The sequence below is a fragment of the Ictidomys tridecemlineatus genome, chromosome 8, assembly GCF_052094955.1.
Source record: "Ictidomys tridecemlineatus isolate mIctTri1 chromosome 8, mIctTri1.hap1, whole genome shotgun sequence".
Classification (NCBI taxonomy): Eukaryota; Metazoa; Chordata; class Mammalia; order Rodentia; family Sciuridae; genus Ictidomys; species Ictidomys tridecemlineatus.
In genome coordinates this window covers 41,823,167-41,842,893 of record NC_135484.1, presented here as the reverse complement: position 1 = coordinate 41,842,893, position 19,727 = coordinate 41,823,167, and the positions used below count along the sequence as shown (strand labels likewise).

At 32.6% G+C, this 19,727-nt stretch overlaps 1 protein-coding gene across 7 annotated transcripts in view; it reads right to left on the bottom strand.

Moving 5' to 3' along the window:
• Positions 1–7,254: 7,254 nt before the first annotated feature.
• Positions 7,255–19,727, bottom strand: part of Tbc1d32 (TBC1 domain family member 32) — a 191,059-nt gene continuing 178,586 nt past the window's right edge. For 5 of the 7 annotated variants that reach the window (XM_078019309.1, XM_078019315.1, XM_078019316.1 and 2 more), the window contains one exon: positions 7,255–18,203. In XM_078019309.1, coding sequence (XP_077875435.1) covers positions 18,084–18,203 — 120 coding nt within the window. In that variant the 3' untranslated portion in view covers positions 7,255–18,083. The remainder of the gene's footprint in view (positions 18,204–19,727) is intronic. The other 2 variants (XM_078019310.1, XM_078019311.1) reach the window with 2 other exon arrangements.

Below are 19,727 nucleotides of genomic sequence, written 5' to 3'. Positions count from 1 at the left end.
TTTTAATAGATATTGCTATTGCTTTGCAAAAGTTTGCTTCTCTGTGAACCATGAATGTACATATGAACTTTCATAATTAAAAATTCTGCTTTAGAAGTTTCCTGTTTTAGTCAGCTTTTTCACTGCTATGACCAAAACACCCAATAAGAACAGAGGAGGAGTTTATTGTTTATCTGGGGGCTCATAGTTCGAGAGGTCTCAGTTCATAGATGACTCCAGAAAAAGAGAGGAGAGAGAGACACACACAGACAAAGAAACTCCCCTCATCTCACATGTGCCCCAAATGAGCACTCCTCCAGCCACTACTCACAGTTAGCATCTAGTTAATCCTTATTGGGGAAATAATGCACTCATTAGATTAAAGTTCTCAAATCCCAATCATCTCAATGGTTTTTTGCATTGTCTTACTCATGAGCTTTGCGGGTCAGCGGGGACACCTAATATTAAAACTGTAACAGTTTCCTTCCTTTAAGGTACAGAATTTTAAAACTCAATTTTAGTAAATTTCAAATGTTCAATATTTTAAAGGGTGAATTATTACTGATAATACTGTTCTGCACATTAAGCACAATTTGTTCAATTAAAATTTGATGAATCTAAGTACTATAGTTTTTTTCTTAATTTTCCAAACTTATCTGTACTAACAATTTTTTCATCAAATAGAAGAAAGCAACCAGGTTCATTGGCATATGCATGTAATCCCATCAGCTCAGGATGCTGAGGCAGGAGGATTGCAAGTTCAAAGGCAGTCACAGCAAGTTAGTGAAGCCCTAAGCAACTTAGGGGACCCTGTCTCAAAATTAGATGTAAGAATGGTTGGGGATGAAGCTCAGTGGGTGAGTGCCCCTGGGCTCAATCCCTAGTACCAAAAAAAAAAAAAAAATAATGCAAAATAAACTAGATAAATGGGTTTTCCTACTATTTTCCTGAGCAATTAATATCTTAAAACTCAACGTACTACCAAAGTTACTGTAATGGTTTCAAATATTTCCTTATAGCATTCAAGTGAAGAATTAGCTCCTCTCCCTTCCTCTATTCTAAAAATATTGGAGTTTTGTAGAAACTAAAATTTTAAAGCAAATGGAAACAAGATGAAACTATGTAGTAACATTTCAATCATAATTGATTTTGCAACAATATTCATGGTTGTTGATATCTAAGGCAAATTCCTTGAGAAGAGTCTTTTTGGATTAATACCTGAGTATCAATTTTGAAGTATCAAATGTTATATCCTGTAAGTAATTATAGGCCATATTCAGATAGAGCTCAATTTGTCTGATTAATGTAGATGTATACAAAGAGCTTAGACTACCATAGTCTTACAAATTATCTTAATATATTATTATTTAAACTAAAACATATGTTGATATCATAACTGAAGTTTCTACTAATGGCATGTATGGATTCAGCTTGACATGACTGCAACCATCTTGGTTGCAACTGCCATCTTGACCATCAGAAGACTCTGTTTTAGTGAGGTTTTTCACTTATGTGACTAAAAGACATGAGCAGAACAATTTTAACGGAGTAAAGGTTTATTTTGGGGCTTACAGTTTCAGAGGTCTTAGACTATAGACAGCCAGCTCCATTCCTCAGGGCTCAAGGTGAAGTAGAACATCATGGTGAAAGAGTGTTGTGGAGGGAAGTAGTTCACATGATGATCAGGAAGCAGAGAGAGACCCTACTTGTCAGATTTGAAAATATATACCCCAAAGCCATGTCCCCAGTGTCCTCCTCCTCCAGCCACACCCTACCCACCTTCAGTTACTACTCAGTTAATCCCCATTAGGGGATTAATTCACTGATGGGGTTAAGACTCTTATAACCCAATTATTTCTTCTCTAAACCTTCTTGCATTGTCTCACAATTGAGCTTTTGTCCGACATGTCACATCCAAACCATAACACTCTGGCACGAATTTCTAATCTTATACAATAAACAAAGTCATTAAGATAGTCAGCCAAGCATCTAGTATCAGCCACTGATGTCTGGACTGTATCTTAACTGATGTTTGACATGTTAATAGTTTTTTTAAAAAGTCCAGGTACATTTTGGTTGACTACAGGTCACCTTTGTTTAGATTAGCAGATAAATCCCTTCTTCCTGCTTCGGGGTATGAATATCTTCCTTTATTGCTGCTACCCAAGACATGCTCTTATCCTTACAACTCTAAAAAGTAGCATTTGGTGTAGTCCTGAATGTGAACACCTCTTTGGTCTCTCAGCACTTTCTGCCTTTGATGGCTGGTTCTCACACACCAGGTTTTTCTAAAATGTGACATACTAAAAATGTCATCACCATCAGTATTCCATATTATCTATCACTCTCACCAAGAGAACTTTTAATGAGGAAGACAATGACAATTAGCATTTTTAAAATGCCATTGGAATCTGGGAAAGGGATCAAATAAAAATTCTATCAGCCATCTCGGCTTTGCCATGAAATATGCTTTAGTACCAGCACAGGATATTAGAACCAATGTTTAGATTAGGATGATCTGAGAGGTCATGAAGGTCAGTGATCCTTATTTTACACCAGAAGATACCATGATCTAACATTCAGGCACTGAGATGAAAGGGTTAGCTGTTCACGGTTCCAAGACTAGAATATATATTTATTGACTTTTGCCCTAGTGTTTGTCACTGCACTATGTAATACAATTAAATTTGAGAGAAGATTAGATAAAGCTCTAGTCTGTGAAATATAGAATATATTATGAGTGTCTTAGGAGGAAACAAACAAACAAACAAAAACAAGTCAATTGGTTCCCTAAAGAAAATTAATGGAAAATAAAGAGTGGGTGGGTAAGCCATGGACAAGGGGTACTGATAACTAAATCCCTACACATCAACTTTGGCTGCAGCCCTGTTGCATTTTTAAACAGCATTAAGTTTATTTTCAAATCTCTCAAAAAGGAAAAATAGTATGGATGGGAGCCTTTCAAGGTTAGAGCCTTTTATCTGCTTTCTATGGCTGTTTTGCAATAGTCAGGAGAATTCTGTAAAGTGCTTTATTTTAGCTTTGCTCTCATTAAGGACTCATAAGCTTAATTACTAAATATTCCTTAAGAAACAGAGCTTGAAATAATTACTTCATTGGAGAAATTTAGCAATGTACATTGTAATTCTTTTGGATAGATTCTTGTTCTAGAGTTGAAGCTTTTACTTGTCTTTTTATTCTGAAAGCAAAACTCTTTACCTTCACATCCTGTATAGACTTGCATTTCAAATACCAGTGAAAGGGAAATTTTTAAAATCCTGCAAAAAGACATTTAGAAGAACAATTCTAATTTACATAAGCCAGATTTAAAAATTCTAGACATGTGTATTATTGGCAAATATTACAAAGTATATGATAACTTAAAAAGTTGGTTTAAAAATATTTTTGTACATAGAATTTCACCCATAAGAATATATTCATTTAATAATATTTAACAAATAAGAAATGATTAGTATAGCACAAATTCTTTAAGAATAATTTCAAATGAAGCAATTTAGTGAAAAAATGTGTTACTGGAATATTTATATTTAAGTTTCATAATGACATCATGTTACTCTTGTATAATTACAGCCTTTAAAGTCTGAATTGACAGATCCACCAAGCTTATCTTCTCCCATTTCCCTCTGAACACCTTTACTCTAACCATAGGGCTTTAGTTAACTTCTGTCAGAATTCCTCCAATCTCTTCTCCTCAAGCTATTCTCAACAAGCCCTCTACTGCATCCTGTATGATCCCTGCTGTTTAAACCATTCCTATAATTTCTGAAGTCAACTGAAATCCTGCTTTTCTTGTGATCACCTGGCTCATGATTATCTCCTTCCTCTCAATCTTCCTACCATCAACTACCCTTGAAACTGCTCAGGATATGAATTTGTACTCTTGTCTTTTATATTGCACAAAGTTTTATCACTCTAAGGCAGATAATAAATTCTTTGAAGGCACAGACTCTCTTATGTTTGGTTTCTTAGCAGACCAAACTTTCAAATACATATACTTATTGACAGAATAAAATTTGTTTCATTATCATGGAATTCTGTAACATGGAAGGTAAATCTATCTATGTAAAATGTTCATGTATAGCACATTTAAAAGTTTACTGTTGAAATATTAATAAAAAATAAGCAATAAAAACTATCTAGACCACATGATCACAATTTGTCCAAATATCAATTTCATTACATGAAATAATGAAAATAAACACACACACATGAATGCTGAAAGAGACTATATTTGGTTGGTACAGTCATAATGAAAATGAGCATGTAGTATATAATTTGAAAATAATAAATCATTATTTAACAGTATAAAGTATTTTGATAATTTTCCTTGAAGTTGTACTATCTTTTCAGTGTTGATAAATTAGGTACATGCTGAGTACTTAGTATCTATCACTTTTATTTCCTCCCTCGTTTCTGCATGTAGCTCTTTAGGGGAGAATTGGGCTTTCTGAAATCCTGGTGCTCTCACGACTGAGCCACTACTAAAGTATGCCTGAGCCCTGACCCAGCTTTCTCCCCAAAGTTGGGGATGTAGCCTCACTGATGTGGAGTTTGGGTGAAGACCAGCAGAATTCAGTTTGTCAGCATTTCTTCAATCAGAGGAACATAATGATTTGAGCAAGATCTTTTTGAATAATGATATATACTTCAAGAATAAATTAATGGTAATAAGTGAAATTAAGCTCCTTTGAATCTTGGACCACACTTTGGGGAATCACTGGCAGAAAAGTTTCTGTTGTTTTGACTTAGGGACCAAGAGACACTACACTAAATATGCTGCATCTGCTCCAGTTCAATAGTCAGCTTTCACACTAATGATATGTTACTACATCCTTTGCTAAGTAAATAAGAAACTTAATCTAAAATCATGTACTTGCTTGTGTATGTGAGATTTTCCTGTCAATCAGTAGTTCAACAGAAACATTCTTTTTCATTTCCAAACTAAAGAAAATTTCTAATTCCCATTAATTTGCCATTCAGCAGTAAGTTTACATTTTTTGTATACAAAAGTTTGAAAAGATTTTTCAGAATACAAATAAATGTCAAAATGAAAACAAATAGAAATAAGTTACATATATTAAAAATTAACATAGAGGATATTCAAAATACATAACTGTCATCAAATTTGTGTTCATTTATAAGATTAATACTGTCATGAAAAATTTTAAATGTCTCAGTTCTCATCTATAGAAACAAGTTCTCCTTGACATAAATCTGGTATCACCTTCATAATGTTAATGGGCAAAAGTTGTCAATGAAACTTTATGGGATTTGTGCTAGACAGCTTTGCTTCATCCATATATACTTGGACTCTCAATATGAGATGTAATAGAAACTATGACATTAAAAACAAGGCTATTTAGGAAACCCAGAATTATTCGGAAAAAGGGATGAACATGGGACTGGTATTTAATGCTAGATCATATAAATGATCTATGATTGCAGTAACATTAAGAGAAGATTTCTTTCTTTCTGAAGTCATAGTCTCATGTGGGTTGAAAGAGAGACCTTCCTCTTCACAAATTCAAGAAGAACCTGAGTGGTAAGGAAAAAGAAGCTTCACAGAAGACATTATGTTTTACCTGTTCACATTACATTGGGTAAAGCTAATTAAAGGCCTGCAATATATTAAGCCCAGGAAGAGAAAACTGGTGATCATATTAGCCATTCTGTGCCATACCATTTTAATGAAGATTTTTTTTAAAAAAAAACCTACAAATGATTTCATGTTAGTAAGCAAGAATTTAATTTGAAAAAACTATTCTGAGGGAAAGGAAAAGTTAGGCAGTTATGAGGATAATTTGACCAAATAATTTTGTTTTTCAATATCTGATTATTTCTCATGAAACTAGAACTAATTACACTTGAAGTTGGAAAAGAGATTATGTTTAAAGGTGTTCTAAAAATGAACTTTGACACACTGGGAAAGGGCTAAATATAAATGTGTTGTTCAATAAAGATAGCTTCCACATATTCTGATGATAGATCAATGTTTAAATCCTGGACTAGAAGATCAAACTTTAATAGCGAACATTTTAATAACTGTCTCCCCCAATGTATCTCAAATGCACTCTATTAGCAAACATGACAGTCCAATTATTTCCATGGGGCTTAGCATTTCATGGTGGCCCAGTGCCAATATCAGAATATAGGATGGGAAGCATGCCAAAGAAGTTAACTGATTTTAAAAGCTAAAATATTGCTAATGCTAAAAACTCAGGGTTTATGCGAGGTTAACTCCTCTAACCTCGTTTAAACTCATCAGATAAGTAAATACACTGGCACCTATTAAGTAGTAACTCTTTCCCTTTATATTCTACAGGAAAAAAAAAGAAGTAGGTAAGTCAATTTTGCTAGAAATGTTAGTAAAATTTTATGTCACATAAAAAGGAAACATTTATTTCACTTATCACAAGAGAATATAAAACAATTCAAAAATACATTGCTAATCCATTATGTATTGATCTGGTCTATATCACTAAATCTAGAGTACTACAAGAATTAGCTTTTCAAAACAGCATGGGAATATGGGTAAACTGGATAAACTACAAAAACATGTACACACATGAATTTTACTGTTTATTTTCTACCATTTTATAATTTGAATGACAGGAATAAATTTTAAAAATGTGATATTACTCCTGGAAAAGTTTGAATGAGTTCAAATATTGGAATCATACCTAATTCCTGATCCACAATATGACTTTGATGAAGGTTATACTGAGAGCTAAATGAATGCACAAATAATATATCTGAAAGAGAACTGAATATGTAGTCAAAAGAGCTGAGTCCTAAGCTTCATTACCACAAACTATACAAAACCAAATAATTACAATCACTATAACTGATAGAATGCTTGCAAGAAATTGTGATAAACATATGTATTACCTACCTCATAATCTTGTGAGGTAGGTACTACTGTAATGTCCATTATATTAAGAAAACTAAGGCACAAAGGTTTTTTAATAACTTGCTGATGATAGAGAAGATATTCAAATTCAGATGGTCTGGCTTCTAAGCTCTCAATCTATCCAAGGACTTATATTTCCTCTCTATATTATCTTGAGACATTCTCTTGACTTCCTGAGTCATATATTCATCATTAGTGAAGGAACAGTTTGTGATTAGATTCCCTAGATTCCTCCTTATTTCTAAAAGTTTATTCTATTCTAAGTGAATTTCTATTTATATGTGTAATAGTATTTTAACCCAGAAGTTGGCAAATTTTTCCTGAAAAGAGTCAGATAATGACTATTTTAGGGTATGGAAGTTTTATTCTTTATCACAACTATTCAATGACAGATTATTATTTCATGGAGGATGCCACTGACAACAGAAAAATATCTGGAGTGGTTATATTACTATTAAACAAAGTTGACTTCAGAGCAAATTATATTAGTACAGATAATGACAGTCACTTCAGAGGGATAAAGCAATCAATTCATCAAGAGAATATACCAATCATAAAAGTTTATACACATAATTGAGTTTCAAAAATGCATGAAACAAACAGGAATAGATCTGAAAGACAAATTCATAATATTAACTTCAACATTACTCTTACAATGATTTCTAAAACAAGTACAAAGATCAGTAAAGACAAAGAAAACTTAACATTATCAACTGATTTATCACATATGAAAAAGCAGAAGATACAGTTGTTTTAAGTGCATATGAAATATTTACCAAGTCAGATAAAACAAGTTTCAATAAATTTAAAATGATTAAAATTGAATGAAGATATTCTGACCAAAACAGGATTACATTAAATTTCATTAATAGACATATATACAGAAGATGCCAAAATATTTGGAAACTAAGTGACATACTTTTAAATAACACATAGATAAGACAAAATATAAAAAGGTTAGAGTTTTTAGCTAAATAAAAATGGAAATAAAATATCCAAATTTGTGAATGCAAGTAAGGCAGTACTTATATTTACATAAAATATTTATAGCTTTAAAGACCTATACTTGAGGGCTGGGGATGTGGCTCAAGCGGTAGCGCGCTTGCCTGGCATGCGTGTGGCCCGGGTTCAATTCTCAGCACCACATACAAATAAAGATGTTATGTCCGCCGAAAACTAAAAAAAATAAATAAATATTAAAAAATTCTTTCTCTCTCTCTCTCTCTCTCTCAAAAAAAAAAAAAAAAGACCTATACTTGAAAAGTAGGATCTCACATAAATGACTTCAGCAAATGAGACTGAAAGTGGAAGAAAGAAAGTAAGATTAGAATGGAAACCAACAAACAGAAAAGCTGACAAATCTAATGAAACTAAAAACTGATTCTTTGAAAACATGGATAAATTTCACAAACTTCTAGCCAAAGTGATTAGGAAAAAAGATGACACAAATTAATTGCATCAAAATAAGAGCATTTGTATTTACATCAATACAAATTCTACACATATTGAGTGATAATGAGGAACTATCATGAAAAACTTGATGCCAATGAATCTGACAATTTAGATAAAATTGAAAATTCCTTGAAAGAAATAATCTACCAAAACTCACTTAAGGAATAATTTGAGTAGCCACATAGCTATTAAATAATTTAAATTTCTAGTTAAAAACCTTACAAAAGAAATTTCTGAGCTTCACTGGGGAATTCAACCAGACATTTGGGGAAAGAATAATACCATTTATACACAGACTCTTCTGAAATTGTATGATGGAACACTTCCCAACTCCTTTTGTAAAGTCAAAATTATCTTAATATCAAAACCAGATTAAAAGAAACTATAAATATTCCTCATGAACATGGAAAGTTTTTATTTTATCAAACCTCACATTTTGTAAAAATAAAATCTTATGATTAATTCGATTTAATCTCAGGAATGCAAAGTTGTTTTAACATTCAAAAACCAATGTAAGAGGTTCAGGAAGCTGAGGCAGGAGGATCATGAGTTCAAAGCCAGCCTTATCAACTTAGTGAGGCCATAGCAACTCAGGATGACCCTGTCTCTAAATAAAATATAAAAAGGTCTGGGGATGTGGCTCAGTGGTTAAATGTCCCTGGGTTCAACCCTGGTACCAAAAACAAAACAAAAGCAATGTAAATCAATATATTAAGATTTTTAAACAGGAAAAAAATACATCATAATTTTAATATGAAGAATTTAATGAAAACATTTCAATGGAAAAATATTTTTCATAAAAACTCTAAATTGGAAGAGAAGAAATTTCTCAACCTAATTATTGCATCCATGAGAAACTTAGAGCTAAATAATTGGTGATGTTGATATTCTTTTATTATGATGAAATTGTCAAATTCTCTTTATAACATCTATACTTTTTTGATAAAGTCAGCTTTATTAAGGTGATATTTACACACTAAAGTTCACTCTTTTAAGAATACATTTCAAAGCATTTTCAAAAATGTATATATTATGAATTCACTGATCAACTGATCACTACAATCCTGTATATAAGTCCCCTCTACATCTATACAGTCAATCCCTTTTTCCCCCTACCCACCAACAACCCTGGAAATTACTAAAATTGTTACTATCAATTTTCCTTTTATAGAATTTCATATAAATAAAACAAATGGAATATACTTTTTTTTTTTTTACTATGTCTGGCTTATTTCCCTGACCATAATGTTTTTCAATATCATCCATGATTTTGTGTGTAGCAGTAGCTGGCTCCTTTTTATTGCTGAGTTGTTCTCTATTTTATGACTCAACCACAATTTGTTTACTCATTCATCACCTGAAAGAAATTTGGTGTGGTTTCCAATTTTAAGCTATTATGAACAAAATTATAATTATTGTTCAGATGTAAGTTTTGAATGGATATATAATTTATTTCTTCTAGAGGAAATACCTAGAAGGGTTATGGCTGAAGCATATCATTAGGTATATGATTAATGTCATGTAAAAATTGATCAAACTTCCAAAGTGGCTATTGTACTTTTCATTCCCCCCAAAGGTATAAGTTTTAATTGTTCGACCTCCTTCACAACCCTTGAAAACACGTTTTTGTTTAGATCATGTAATTTATTTTATTGTAGACATTTTAGTGTGTGTGAAGTGGTTATACACTTGTAGTTTTGTTTTTCCCTGAAACTAATGGTGAGGAACATCATCTTGTGTGTTAGCCATCTCTCTCTCTCTCTCTCTCTCTCTCTCTGTGTGTGTGTCTGTGTGTGTGTGTGAAGTGTTTATGTATTCTGTCTACAGTTTAGGCATGGAACTCAGTGTTAGAAAATTTGGGGTTTGAATCTCAAGCCCAGGGGGGGAAAAAGCCAATTCTTAGATTATTTGTTCCCTTTTTATTGAGTAATTAGAAAGATTTTATAATCTGGATACAAGGTCACACACTATATATCCTTGCAAATCTATTGTGGCTTATTTTTTGTGTCTTTTGAAGAGCTATGTTCTTTTTAAATTTTGAAGAAGTCCACAAAAACGTATACTTTTTTCTTTAACTATTTGTGCTTTTTAAAAATTAAATTATTACACCCCACAACTCCTTTACATTTTTCCTTTTCACCTTTTTTGAAAAAGCAAGCCCTCATGAAAACATAATTTCTCTGCTACTGGCAATTTCGTGCCATACCATTTCCATTTATAGTGCCAATTAACATCACAGATGCCAAAATAGAAACTAAGTATTTAGTTTAATGATGAATATTGATTGTATTGGCTGTTGTTATTATTTGTCTTCTATTAAACCATGAAGAACTAGAACTCTTCAGGAACACTATAAATTCATAGAGTAGAGTCTCACTGATAAATGTATAGATATACAAACAGTATGAAAAAGGAAGGTAACAAACCATTCCAAACAAATCAAATTCTCATTACAGAATCCAATGATATCACAGTGGAGAAAATGTCAGAGAAGGAATTTAGAAATTTCATAGTTAAACTAATCTATGAGGTAAAATATCATAGAAGGAGTAATATCAGAGAATAAATCCATGATGAACTATCACTTTAATAAGGAGATAGAAATCCTGAAGAAGAATAAACTGAAAATTCTTAAAATGAAAAAAAAATCAATAAACTGAATTAAAAACTAATGGAAAGCATCACCAATAGACGAGACCACTTGGAAGATGGAGTTTTAGGCAATGAAGACAAAATATATAAATATGTTGGGAAATAAAATTGACCATAGAGAAAAGATATTAAGAGACCACGAACAGAATGTTCAAGAAATATGGAATAATACAAAAGACCAAATTTAAGATTTATCAGGATATATAAAGGCTCAAAGATATAAACCAAAGGAATGTACAATCTTTTCAATGAAATAATATTATAAAATTTCCCAAACCTTAAGAATAAAATGGAAAATCAAATACAGGAGGCTTATGGGCCCCAAATATATAAAATTACAACAGACCCACACCAAGTCTCATTATTATGAAAATGCCTAACATATATATAAGGATACATTATAAAGGCTGCTAGAGAAAAACAACACATCACATTCAGAGGGAAACCAGTCCAGGTCTTGGCTGATTTCTCAACCCAGACCCTAAAAGTGGAGACCTCTGGCAAGTGGAGACCCCTCTCTTTCTGCTTCCTGATCATCATGTGAGCTGCTTCCCTTTGCCATACTCTTCTGCCATGATGCTCAGCTTCACTTCAAGTCCCGAGGAATGGAGCTTGCTTTCTGTGGCTAAGATCTCTGAAAGGGTGAGCCCCCAAATAAACTTTTGCTGCTTTAGGTCTTTAAATTGCAGCAGCAAAAAAGCTGATTAAACAAGGAGGAACTACACTAGAAACACAGTCCATGAAAGGGGAAACTATTTCAAATTAAAAACCAAAAATAAATCAAAATGACAGGGAATAAAAATCATTTCTCAATAATGAAATTGAATGTAAATGGCCTAAACTCATCAAGCAAAAGACACAGACTGGCAAATTGGAGACAGACAATAAGACAAGAGACTCACCTTATAGGTAAAGATATCCACAGACTGAAGGTAAAAGGATGGGAAAAAACCTATCATTCACATGCATCATGTAAATAAGCAAGAGTTTCTATTCTCATATCAGAAAAAGTGAAATTCAAGCCAAGTCAGAAAGAACAAAGAAGGTCATTTCATACTGTTTAGGGGGGGATTATACAATAAAAAACAATAATCATAAATATTTATGCCACTAAGAATGGAGAATCTACATACATCAAACAAACCCTTCCCAATTTCAAGAATCAAACAGAGTATAGAATAATAATAGTGGATGACTTTAATACTTTTCTCTCAGCATTGGATAGATCATCCAAAAAAACTAAAGAAGCTATGGAACTAAAAAAACACAATAATGTAGACTTAACAGACATATATAGAATATTTCATCCATCAATGGCAAAATACACTTTCTTCTAAGCAGCACACAGATCATTTTCTAAAAAAGACCACATCTTAGATCACAAAGCAATTCTTAGCAAATTAAAAAAAAATAGAGATAATATCTTGCATTCTATATTGACATAATGGAATGAAATTAGAAATCAAGATAAAAAAATAGAAGCTAGTCTAATCCTGGACACTAAAAAACATGCTATTGAATGGACAGCAGAAGAAATCAGAGGATAAATTAAAAAAATACTAAGAGGTAAATGAGAATAGTGACACAACTTATTGAAATCTCTGGAACACTATGAAGGCGGTTATAAGAGTAAAGTTCACAGCACTGAGCTCTTTCATTAAAAGAAAAGAGAGTCACCAAACATCCTAATGTTACATCTCAAAACCCTAGAAAAAGAACAAATCAACTTTAAAAGCAGTAGAAGATAGGAAATAATTAAAATCAGACAAAAAAATCAATGAAATTGAAACAAAACAAAATTTTTTTAAAGGTCAAAGAAACAGAGAGTTGGTGTTTTGAAAAAAATAAATAAAATTGATAAACCCTTAGCCATGTTAGCCAACAGAAGGAGGGGAAAAAACTCAAATTTCTAAAATTTATGATGAAAATGGAATCATCACCATGCACACAACTGAAATACAGAGTATAATCAGAAACTATTTTTAAAACTTATACTCCAATAAAAGAGAAAATCTTTCAGACACCAACAAATTTCTAGAGACTTTGGACCTACCCAAATTGAACCAGGCGGACACAGAAAATTTAAATAGATCAATTTCAAGCAGTAAAATCGAAGATGTCATCAAAAGCCTACCAACAAAGAAAAGCCAAATTTTATCAGAGCTTCAAAAAAGAACTATCACCTATACTCCTTAAATTATTTCATGAAATAGAAAGGAGGGAACTCTTTCAAACTCATTCTATAAAATTAGTAACACCCTAATACCAAAACCAGACAAAATATACATCAAGGAAAGAAAACATCAGGATAATATCCCTGATGAACATAGACGCAAAAATTCTTAATAAAATACTGGTGAACTGCATACAAAAACACATTAAAAGGATAGTGTACCTTGATAAAGTAGGAATCATTCCAGGGATGCTAGGTTTGTTCAACAGATGGAAATCAATAAATATAATTCATCACATCAATAGATTCAGAGATAAGAATCACTTGATTATCTCCATAGATGCAGAAAAAGCATTTGACAAAATTCAGCATCTATTCATGTTCAAAACACTAGAAAAACTAGAAATTACAGAAACATACCTCAAAAAAGCTATGTACATTAAATTCAAGCCAGCATCATTCAAAATGGAGAAAAACTGAAAGCATTTCCCCTAAAAAGCAGAACAAGACCAGGATGCCTTCTTTCCCACCTTGAAAGTAGCCAGAGCAACTAGGCAAAAGAAAGAAATTCAAGGGATGCAAATAGGAAAAGAGCTCAAACTATTCCTATTTGCTGACAAAAATGATCCTATATTTAGAAGACCCCAAAAATCTCCACCAGAAAACTTCTACAACTCATAAATAAATTCAGCAAAGGGGCAGGATATAAAATTAACACACATAGATCAATTGTGGTCCTATACACCAACAATGAATTAGCAAAAGAGAAATTAGAAAAACTATCCTAATTATTATAGCCTCAAAAAGTATATAATCAATTCCTGAAAATCAATCTAACAAAAGAGGCAAAAGACTTCTACAATGAAAACTATAGAACACTAAGGAAAGAAATTTAGGAATACTATAGAAGATTAAAGGACATTCCAAGTTCTTGAATGGGCAGAAATAATATTGTCAAAATGACCAAACTACCAAAAGCACTATAAAGATTTAATGCAATTTGATTAAAATCAGAAAAAGCAGTCATGAAATTCATTTGGCAAAACAAGAGGCCCAGAATAATCAAAGCAGTCCTTTGAAAGAAAAGTGAAGCAAGAGGCATCACAATATTAGACCTTAAATTTACAGAGCATTAGTAACAAAACAAGCATGGTATTGGTACCAAAACAGATATGAAGACCAATGGAACAGAATAGAAGACACAGAAACAAATCCACATAAACATAGTTATCTCACATTGGAAAAGAGTGCCAAAAACATGCATTGGAGAAACTATAGCCTTTTCAATAAGTAGTGCTGGAAAAACTGGAAATCTCTATGTAGTACAATGAAATTTAACCCCTATTTCTCACCCTGCACAAAACTCAACTCAAAATGGATCAAAGACCTAGACAGTAGACCATAGACCCTATGCTTACCAGAAGTAAATACAGGCTCAACACTCCATCAAGTTAACTTAGGAACTGAATTCTTCAATAACACTCCTAAAGTGCAAGAAGTAATATCAAGAATCAATAAATGTGACAGTATCAAACTTTTTCACAGCAAAGGAAATAATCAACAATGTGAAGAGAGAGCTCACAGAAAGGGAGAAAACATTTTCCAACTGCACCTCAGATAGAGCATTAATTTCAGGGATATATAAAGAACTCCAAAACTTAATATCCCAACACAAATAACCCAATCAATAAATGGGCAAAGAAATTGAACAAACACTACACAGAAGAAAAAATACAAATGGTCAACAATATGACCAAATATATGAAAAAAAATGTTCAACATCTCTAGCAATTAGAGAAATGCAAATCAATCTCACTCTAGTCAGAATGGCAATCATAAAGAATATAAGTAACAGCAAATGCTGGTTAAGATGTGGGGAAAAGAGTATACTCACATATTGCTAGTGGGACTGCAAATTGGTGCAACCACTACGGAAAGCAGGATGGAGATTCCTCAGAAAACTTGGAATGGAACCACCATTTGACCAAGTTATCCTATTCCTTGGTGTATACCCAAAGGACTTAAAATCAGCATACTACAGTAAGGCAGCTAAATCAATGTTTATAGCAGCTCAATTCACAATAGCTAAGCTACAGAACCAACATAAATGACCTTCAGTAGATGACTGGATAAAGAAAACTTGGTATATATACACAATGAAATATTACTTAATCATAAAAAAGAATGACTTTATGACTCTTGCTAGTAATTGATGGATCTGGAGACTATTATGTTATGTGAAATAACAAAAAAAAAATCCCAAATAACAAAAGTTTGAATGTTCTGATATGTGGATGCTAACACAACAAGATGGAGGCAAAGAATGGAAATTCAGTAGATTAGACAAAGGGGAATTAAGGGAAGTGATAATGACAGGATTTGCTTTGCTTTGTTTTTTTTTTTGTGGTATTCAAGACTGAACCCAGGGCCTCATGCATTCTAGGCAAGTGCCCTACCTTGGAGCTATATCCCTATCCTGGGGACTCCGATAGGAATAGGAAAAACAGTTGAATGAATCTTACATAACTTTCATATATATATGTAAATACACTACAGAGAATCTTCATATCATGTACAACAAGAAGACTGGATCCTAATTAGACTAAGATATACTCCATGCTTGTATAAATGTCAAAATATACCCTGTCATGTATAATTAAAAAAGAAAAGGCTGAAGGTGTAGCTCAATGGCTGAGTACACCCAGGTTCAATCTCTACTACTACCCAGAGAAAATAGGATGATGATAATAATAATATAACAACAACAACAACAACAATAGTAGTGAAAGCAGATAGTCAAATATTTATGATTTACATGAGTGTTTAGATTTTTCACAAATTTGTTTATACTACATAATAACTATAATAATACTACAAAATGTATTAGTTGCCCCTCCATAAATTAGAAATCAAGTAAGTCCTAAGGATTTATGTTATAATTTTAAAAATACTGAAAGACAAGACAGAATATTCTTGTCCTAAAAGGTATTCTTAAAATTTAAGTATACTAATTACCCATAATTAGTATACTTAGTAGCTACACAAACTACCATACAGCTTTTTCCACTAAACAAATGCTAAGTCACTGCTCAGAAGATATTTCTATCGAATGAAAATGAAAGCCTCTGGCACTAACTGAAGTCAGTTTTTCCAAAATGGAGTTGTGATAACCTAAAGCTTACCTCAGTTTCTAATAAAAATCAACAATGATGTAAAGTTCAATTACAATTTAACTTTCCTTCTCCATTCTTATTTCCAATTACTGTGTTAGAGCTTTTTTTAAAAAAAAATAAAATAAAATAAAACTGCAAGTTTCGTAGGTCCAAAAGGAACAGAAGAAGAAGAAATGAAATCATCAACATGTATTACAGGTTTCATGGAACAGCTCTTCAAAATTAAGCTTGAAACAAACCTTGGTGTTTTGGGTCACTGGGAACACTCTAACTTAACTCACATCGGCTGAGCCAAATTGGGAAATATGTCAAATTAACTTGCTCAATTTACTTTTCTCAACTTTACAATGCCCTTTAGAAACACCATTACTGAATAGCTATCATTGGCATTTACAGTATAAAACCTGATTTTGGAGGCTGATATTGCAAACCTAAATATCACAAAACTGAAAACTGTATATGCCCAGATGTTTCACATGCTGAAAGAACAAAGAAGTTTGTGGATGCTCTGTTGATGGAAAAGGAAATAATCAGGGTTAGTTTCAGAATGATTTAAATAGCTGACTTGTATTTAGATATATGAAAAGAGTATCATTGACCTGCATTATTTTTAAAAAATCTTGAAATAAACTGGTAGCTAAATTAATAATTTAATAATTTATGTATTATTTTTCATATAGTATATTTGATTCTTAAGAAAATAGACCCTCCAATACTGTATTAAACTTGCTGGCACAGAGACTTGTATTTCAGTAAAACATTATGTTAGTCATTTAAAATAATTTAGAAATGTATTCTCTTTAATGTTTTCAAGTTCAATAAAAATAAAAATCTATCACTAAGGAAATACACAGCAAATAATAGTAGAATACTTACAAGAATTAAATAAACAATCTAGTTTTTAAATGAACCATGCAAAGAGTATATTTCAAATGAAAAATTATAAATTGCTATAGGTATCCAAAGCATATCCTAGAAAAACAATTATGTCTGAGAACAATAAGTTTTCCTGCCACCTGCCATTATAAATATCATCTGGTCCTCCACAGGTAATAAGCATTTGTGGTATTGCCTGTTTTCCTTCAAATATAGAAACATAAATGGACAAAACAACTGTTTTTTCCCCTTACCTCTAAATACACTTTTTGGCTAGTCTTAACTATTTAGAATATTTTCTTCTTTCTAAACTCATTAGAAAAATATTATACTCATATGGTAGAGAAGATGTAGGTTGGGACTTTTTTTTTTTTAGAGAGAGAGAGAGAGAGAGAGAGAGAGAGAGAGAGAGAGAGAGAGAGAGAGAGAGAGAGAAGAGAGACAATTTTTTAATATTTATTTTTCAGTTTTCAATGGACACAACATCTTTATTTTATGTGGTGCTAAGGATCGAACCCAGCGCCCTGCACATGCCAGATGAGTGCGTTACCCTTTGAGCCACATCCCCAGCCCCTTGGTTGGGACTTTTAAACATAAATAAAAACTATAAGTAAGCCATATTTCATTATAAAACCTTACAAAACAATAAACTTAAAAAATGAATTCACTCCATGTCACAAATGGAGCTAATACCATTTTGAATATATTATTATATTCAAAATCTCCCAGTATTGATTTACAATGTGTGTATTCACAGAGCATACGCTGGTACAGATACAGACAGCAAACAGTCAAGTCACCTTGTTTCCTTTAAAACATGAATAAAACATACAGTGCATATCATGATCTATGTGCTCTGCACTTTAATGTTTCGCATGTTTCTCAGCACAACTGGTCTGTAGTTTTGCTCCAAATTTTCCATGTATTCAAAATAATCACTCACTCGAAACCCATGCAGTGCTTCTTCCTGCCAAGAAATATTAAGGGAAGTTCATTCACTTTGGTAAAGACATATAATTCCAAGTTAATAATTTTAAAATAATTGATGTAACATTTAATTTCAGCTATGGATGGTGGTACTTTATGTTGCCAGTTAATGTATAATTGCTTTGTCTTTAGTGGGCTGTGTATGCAGATGGAGGAATGAATCATATCCTATGAAACAAGGTTATCTACTCTCAAAACCAAAGATTTTATAGCTAACAACAACAACAATAACAACAACAACCCCTCAGATGTCATTAGTCACTTATGAGCAATAATGTGCAGCTTGTAAATGTATCATTTAAAGATCTACATAATGAGGAAGAGGTTAGTTGGGATATTCTAAAGAAATTAATTATTGATCTATGAGCCTAATAAAAGCTGAAGAAATATGATATTTTTATATAACATTACATCATGAAAGCAAGAGCTCATAGCTTCCAACATAAATATCTGAACTCTCAAGTAACTGTGACATTATTTCACTTCTTCATTCATACACTCACTTGGCTATTACATCGAAGGTTCTTGGTTATGCAATCAAGAGACAAAGATGAATAGGGGCCCTGTCCTAAAATGTTAACAGGTATATAGCATGTCTCCAACTATTTGTATAAGAAACTTCAGTTAATTATCTTCAAAGGAAAGATGTTCATGATGAATGGCAGAATACTAGGTCTTTGTACATTTCTTTCCTACCAAAAATACTTCACTTTTTACAAGGGAGAAAAAAGGATTAAAGTAAGACCAAAATTACTGTTCAAGAGTTTATTTAATCTTATTGGAGTGAGATGGTATCTTAGGGTGGTTTTGATTTGCATTTCTCTGACTGCTAGAGATGGTGAGCATTTTTTCATGTACTTGTTGATTGATTGTATGTCCTCCTCTGAGAAGTGTCTGTTCAGGTCCTTGGCCCGTTTGTTGATTGGGTTATTTGTTATCTTATTGTCTAATTTTTTGAGTTCTTTGTATACTCTGGATATGAAGTCAAACAACAACAAGTGCGGGCGAGGATGTGGGGAAAAGGGTACTCTTGTACATTGTTGGTAGGACTGCAAACTGGTGCGGCCAATTTGGAAAGCAGTATGGAGGTTCCTGGGAAAGATGGGAATGGAACCACCATTTGACCCAGCTATTGCCCTTCTTGGACTATTTCCTGAAGACCTTAAAAGAGCGTACTACAGGGATACTGCCACATTGATGTTCATAGCAGCACAATTCACAATTGCTAGACTGTGGAACCAACCCAGATGCCCTTCAATAGATGAATGGACAAAAAAAATGTGGCATTCATACACCATGGAGTATTACGCAGCATTAAAAAGTGACAAAATCATGGAATTTCCAGGGAAATGGATGGCACTAGAGCAGATTATGCTTAGTGAAGCTAGCCAATCCCTAAAAAACAAATACCAAATGTCTTTTTTAATATAATGAGAGCAACTAAGAAAAGAGCAGGGAGGAAGAGCAGGAAGAAAAGATTAACATTAAGCAGAGACATGAGGTT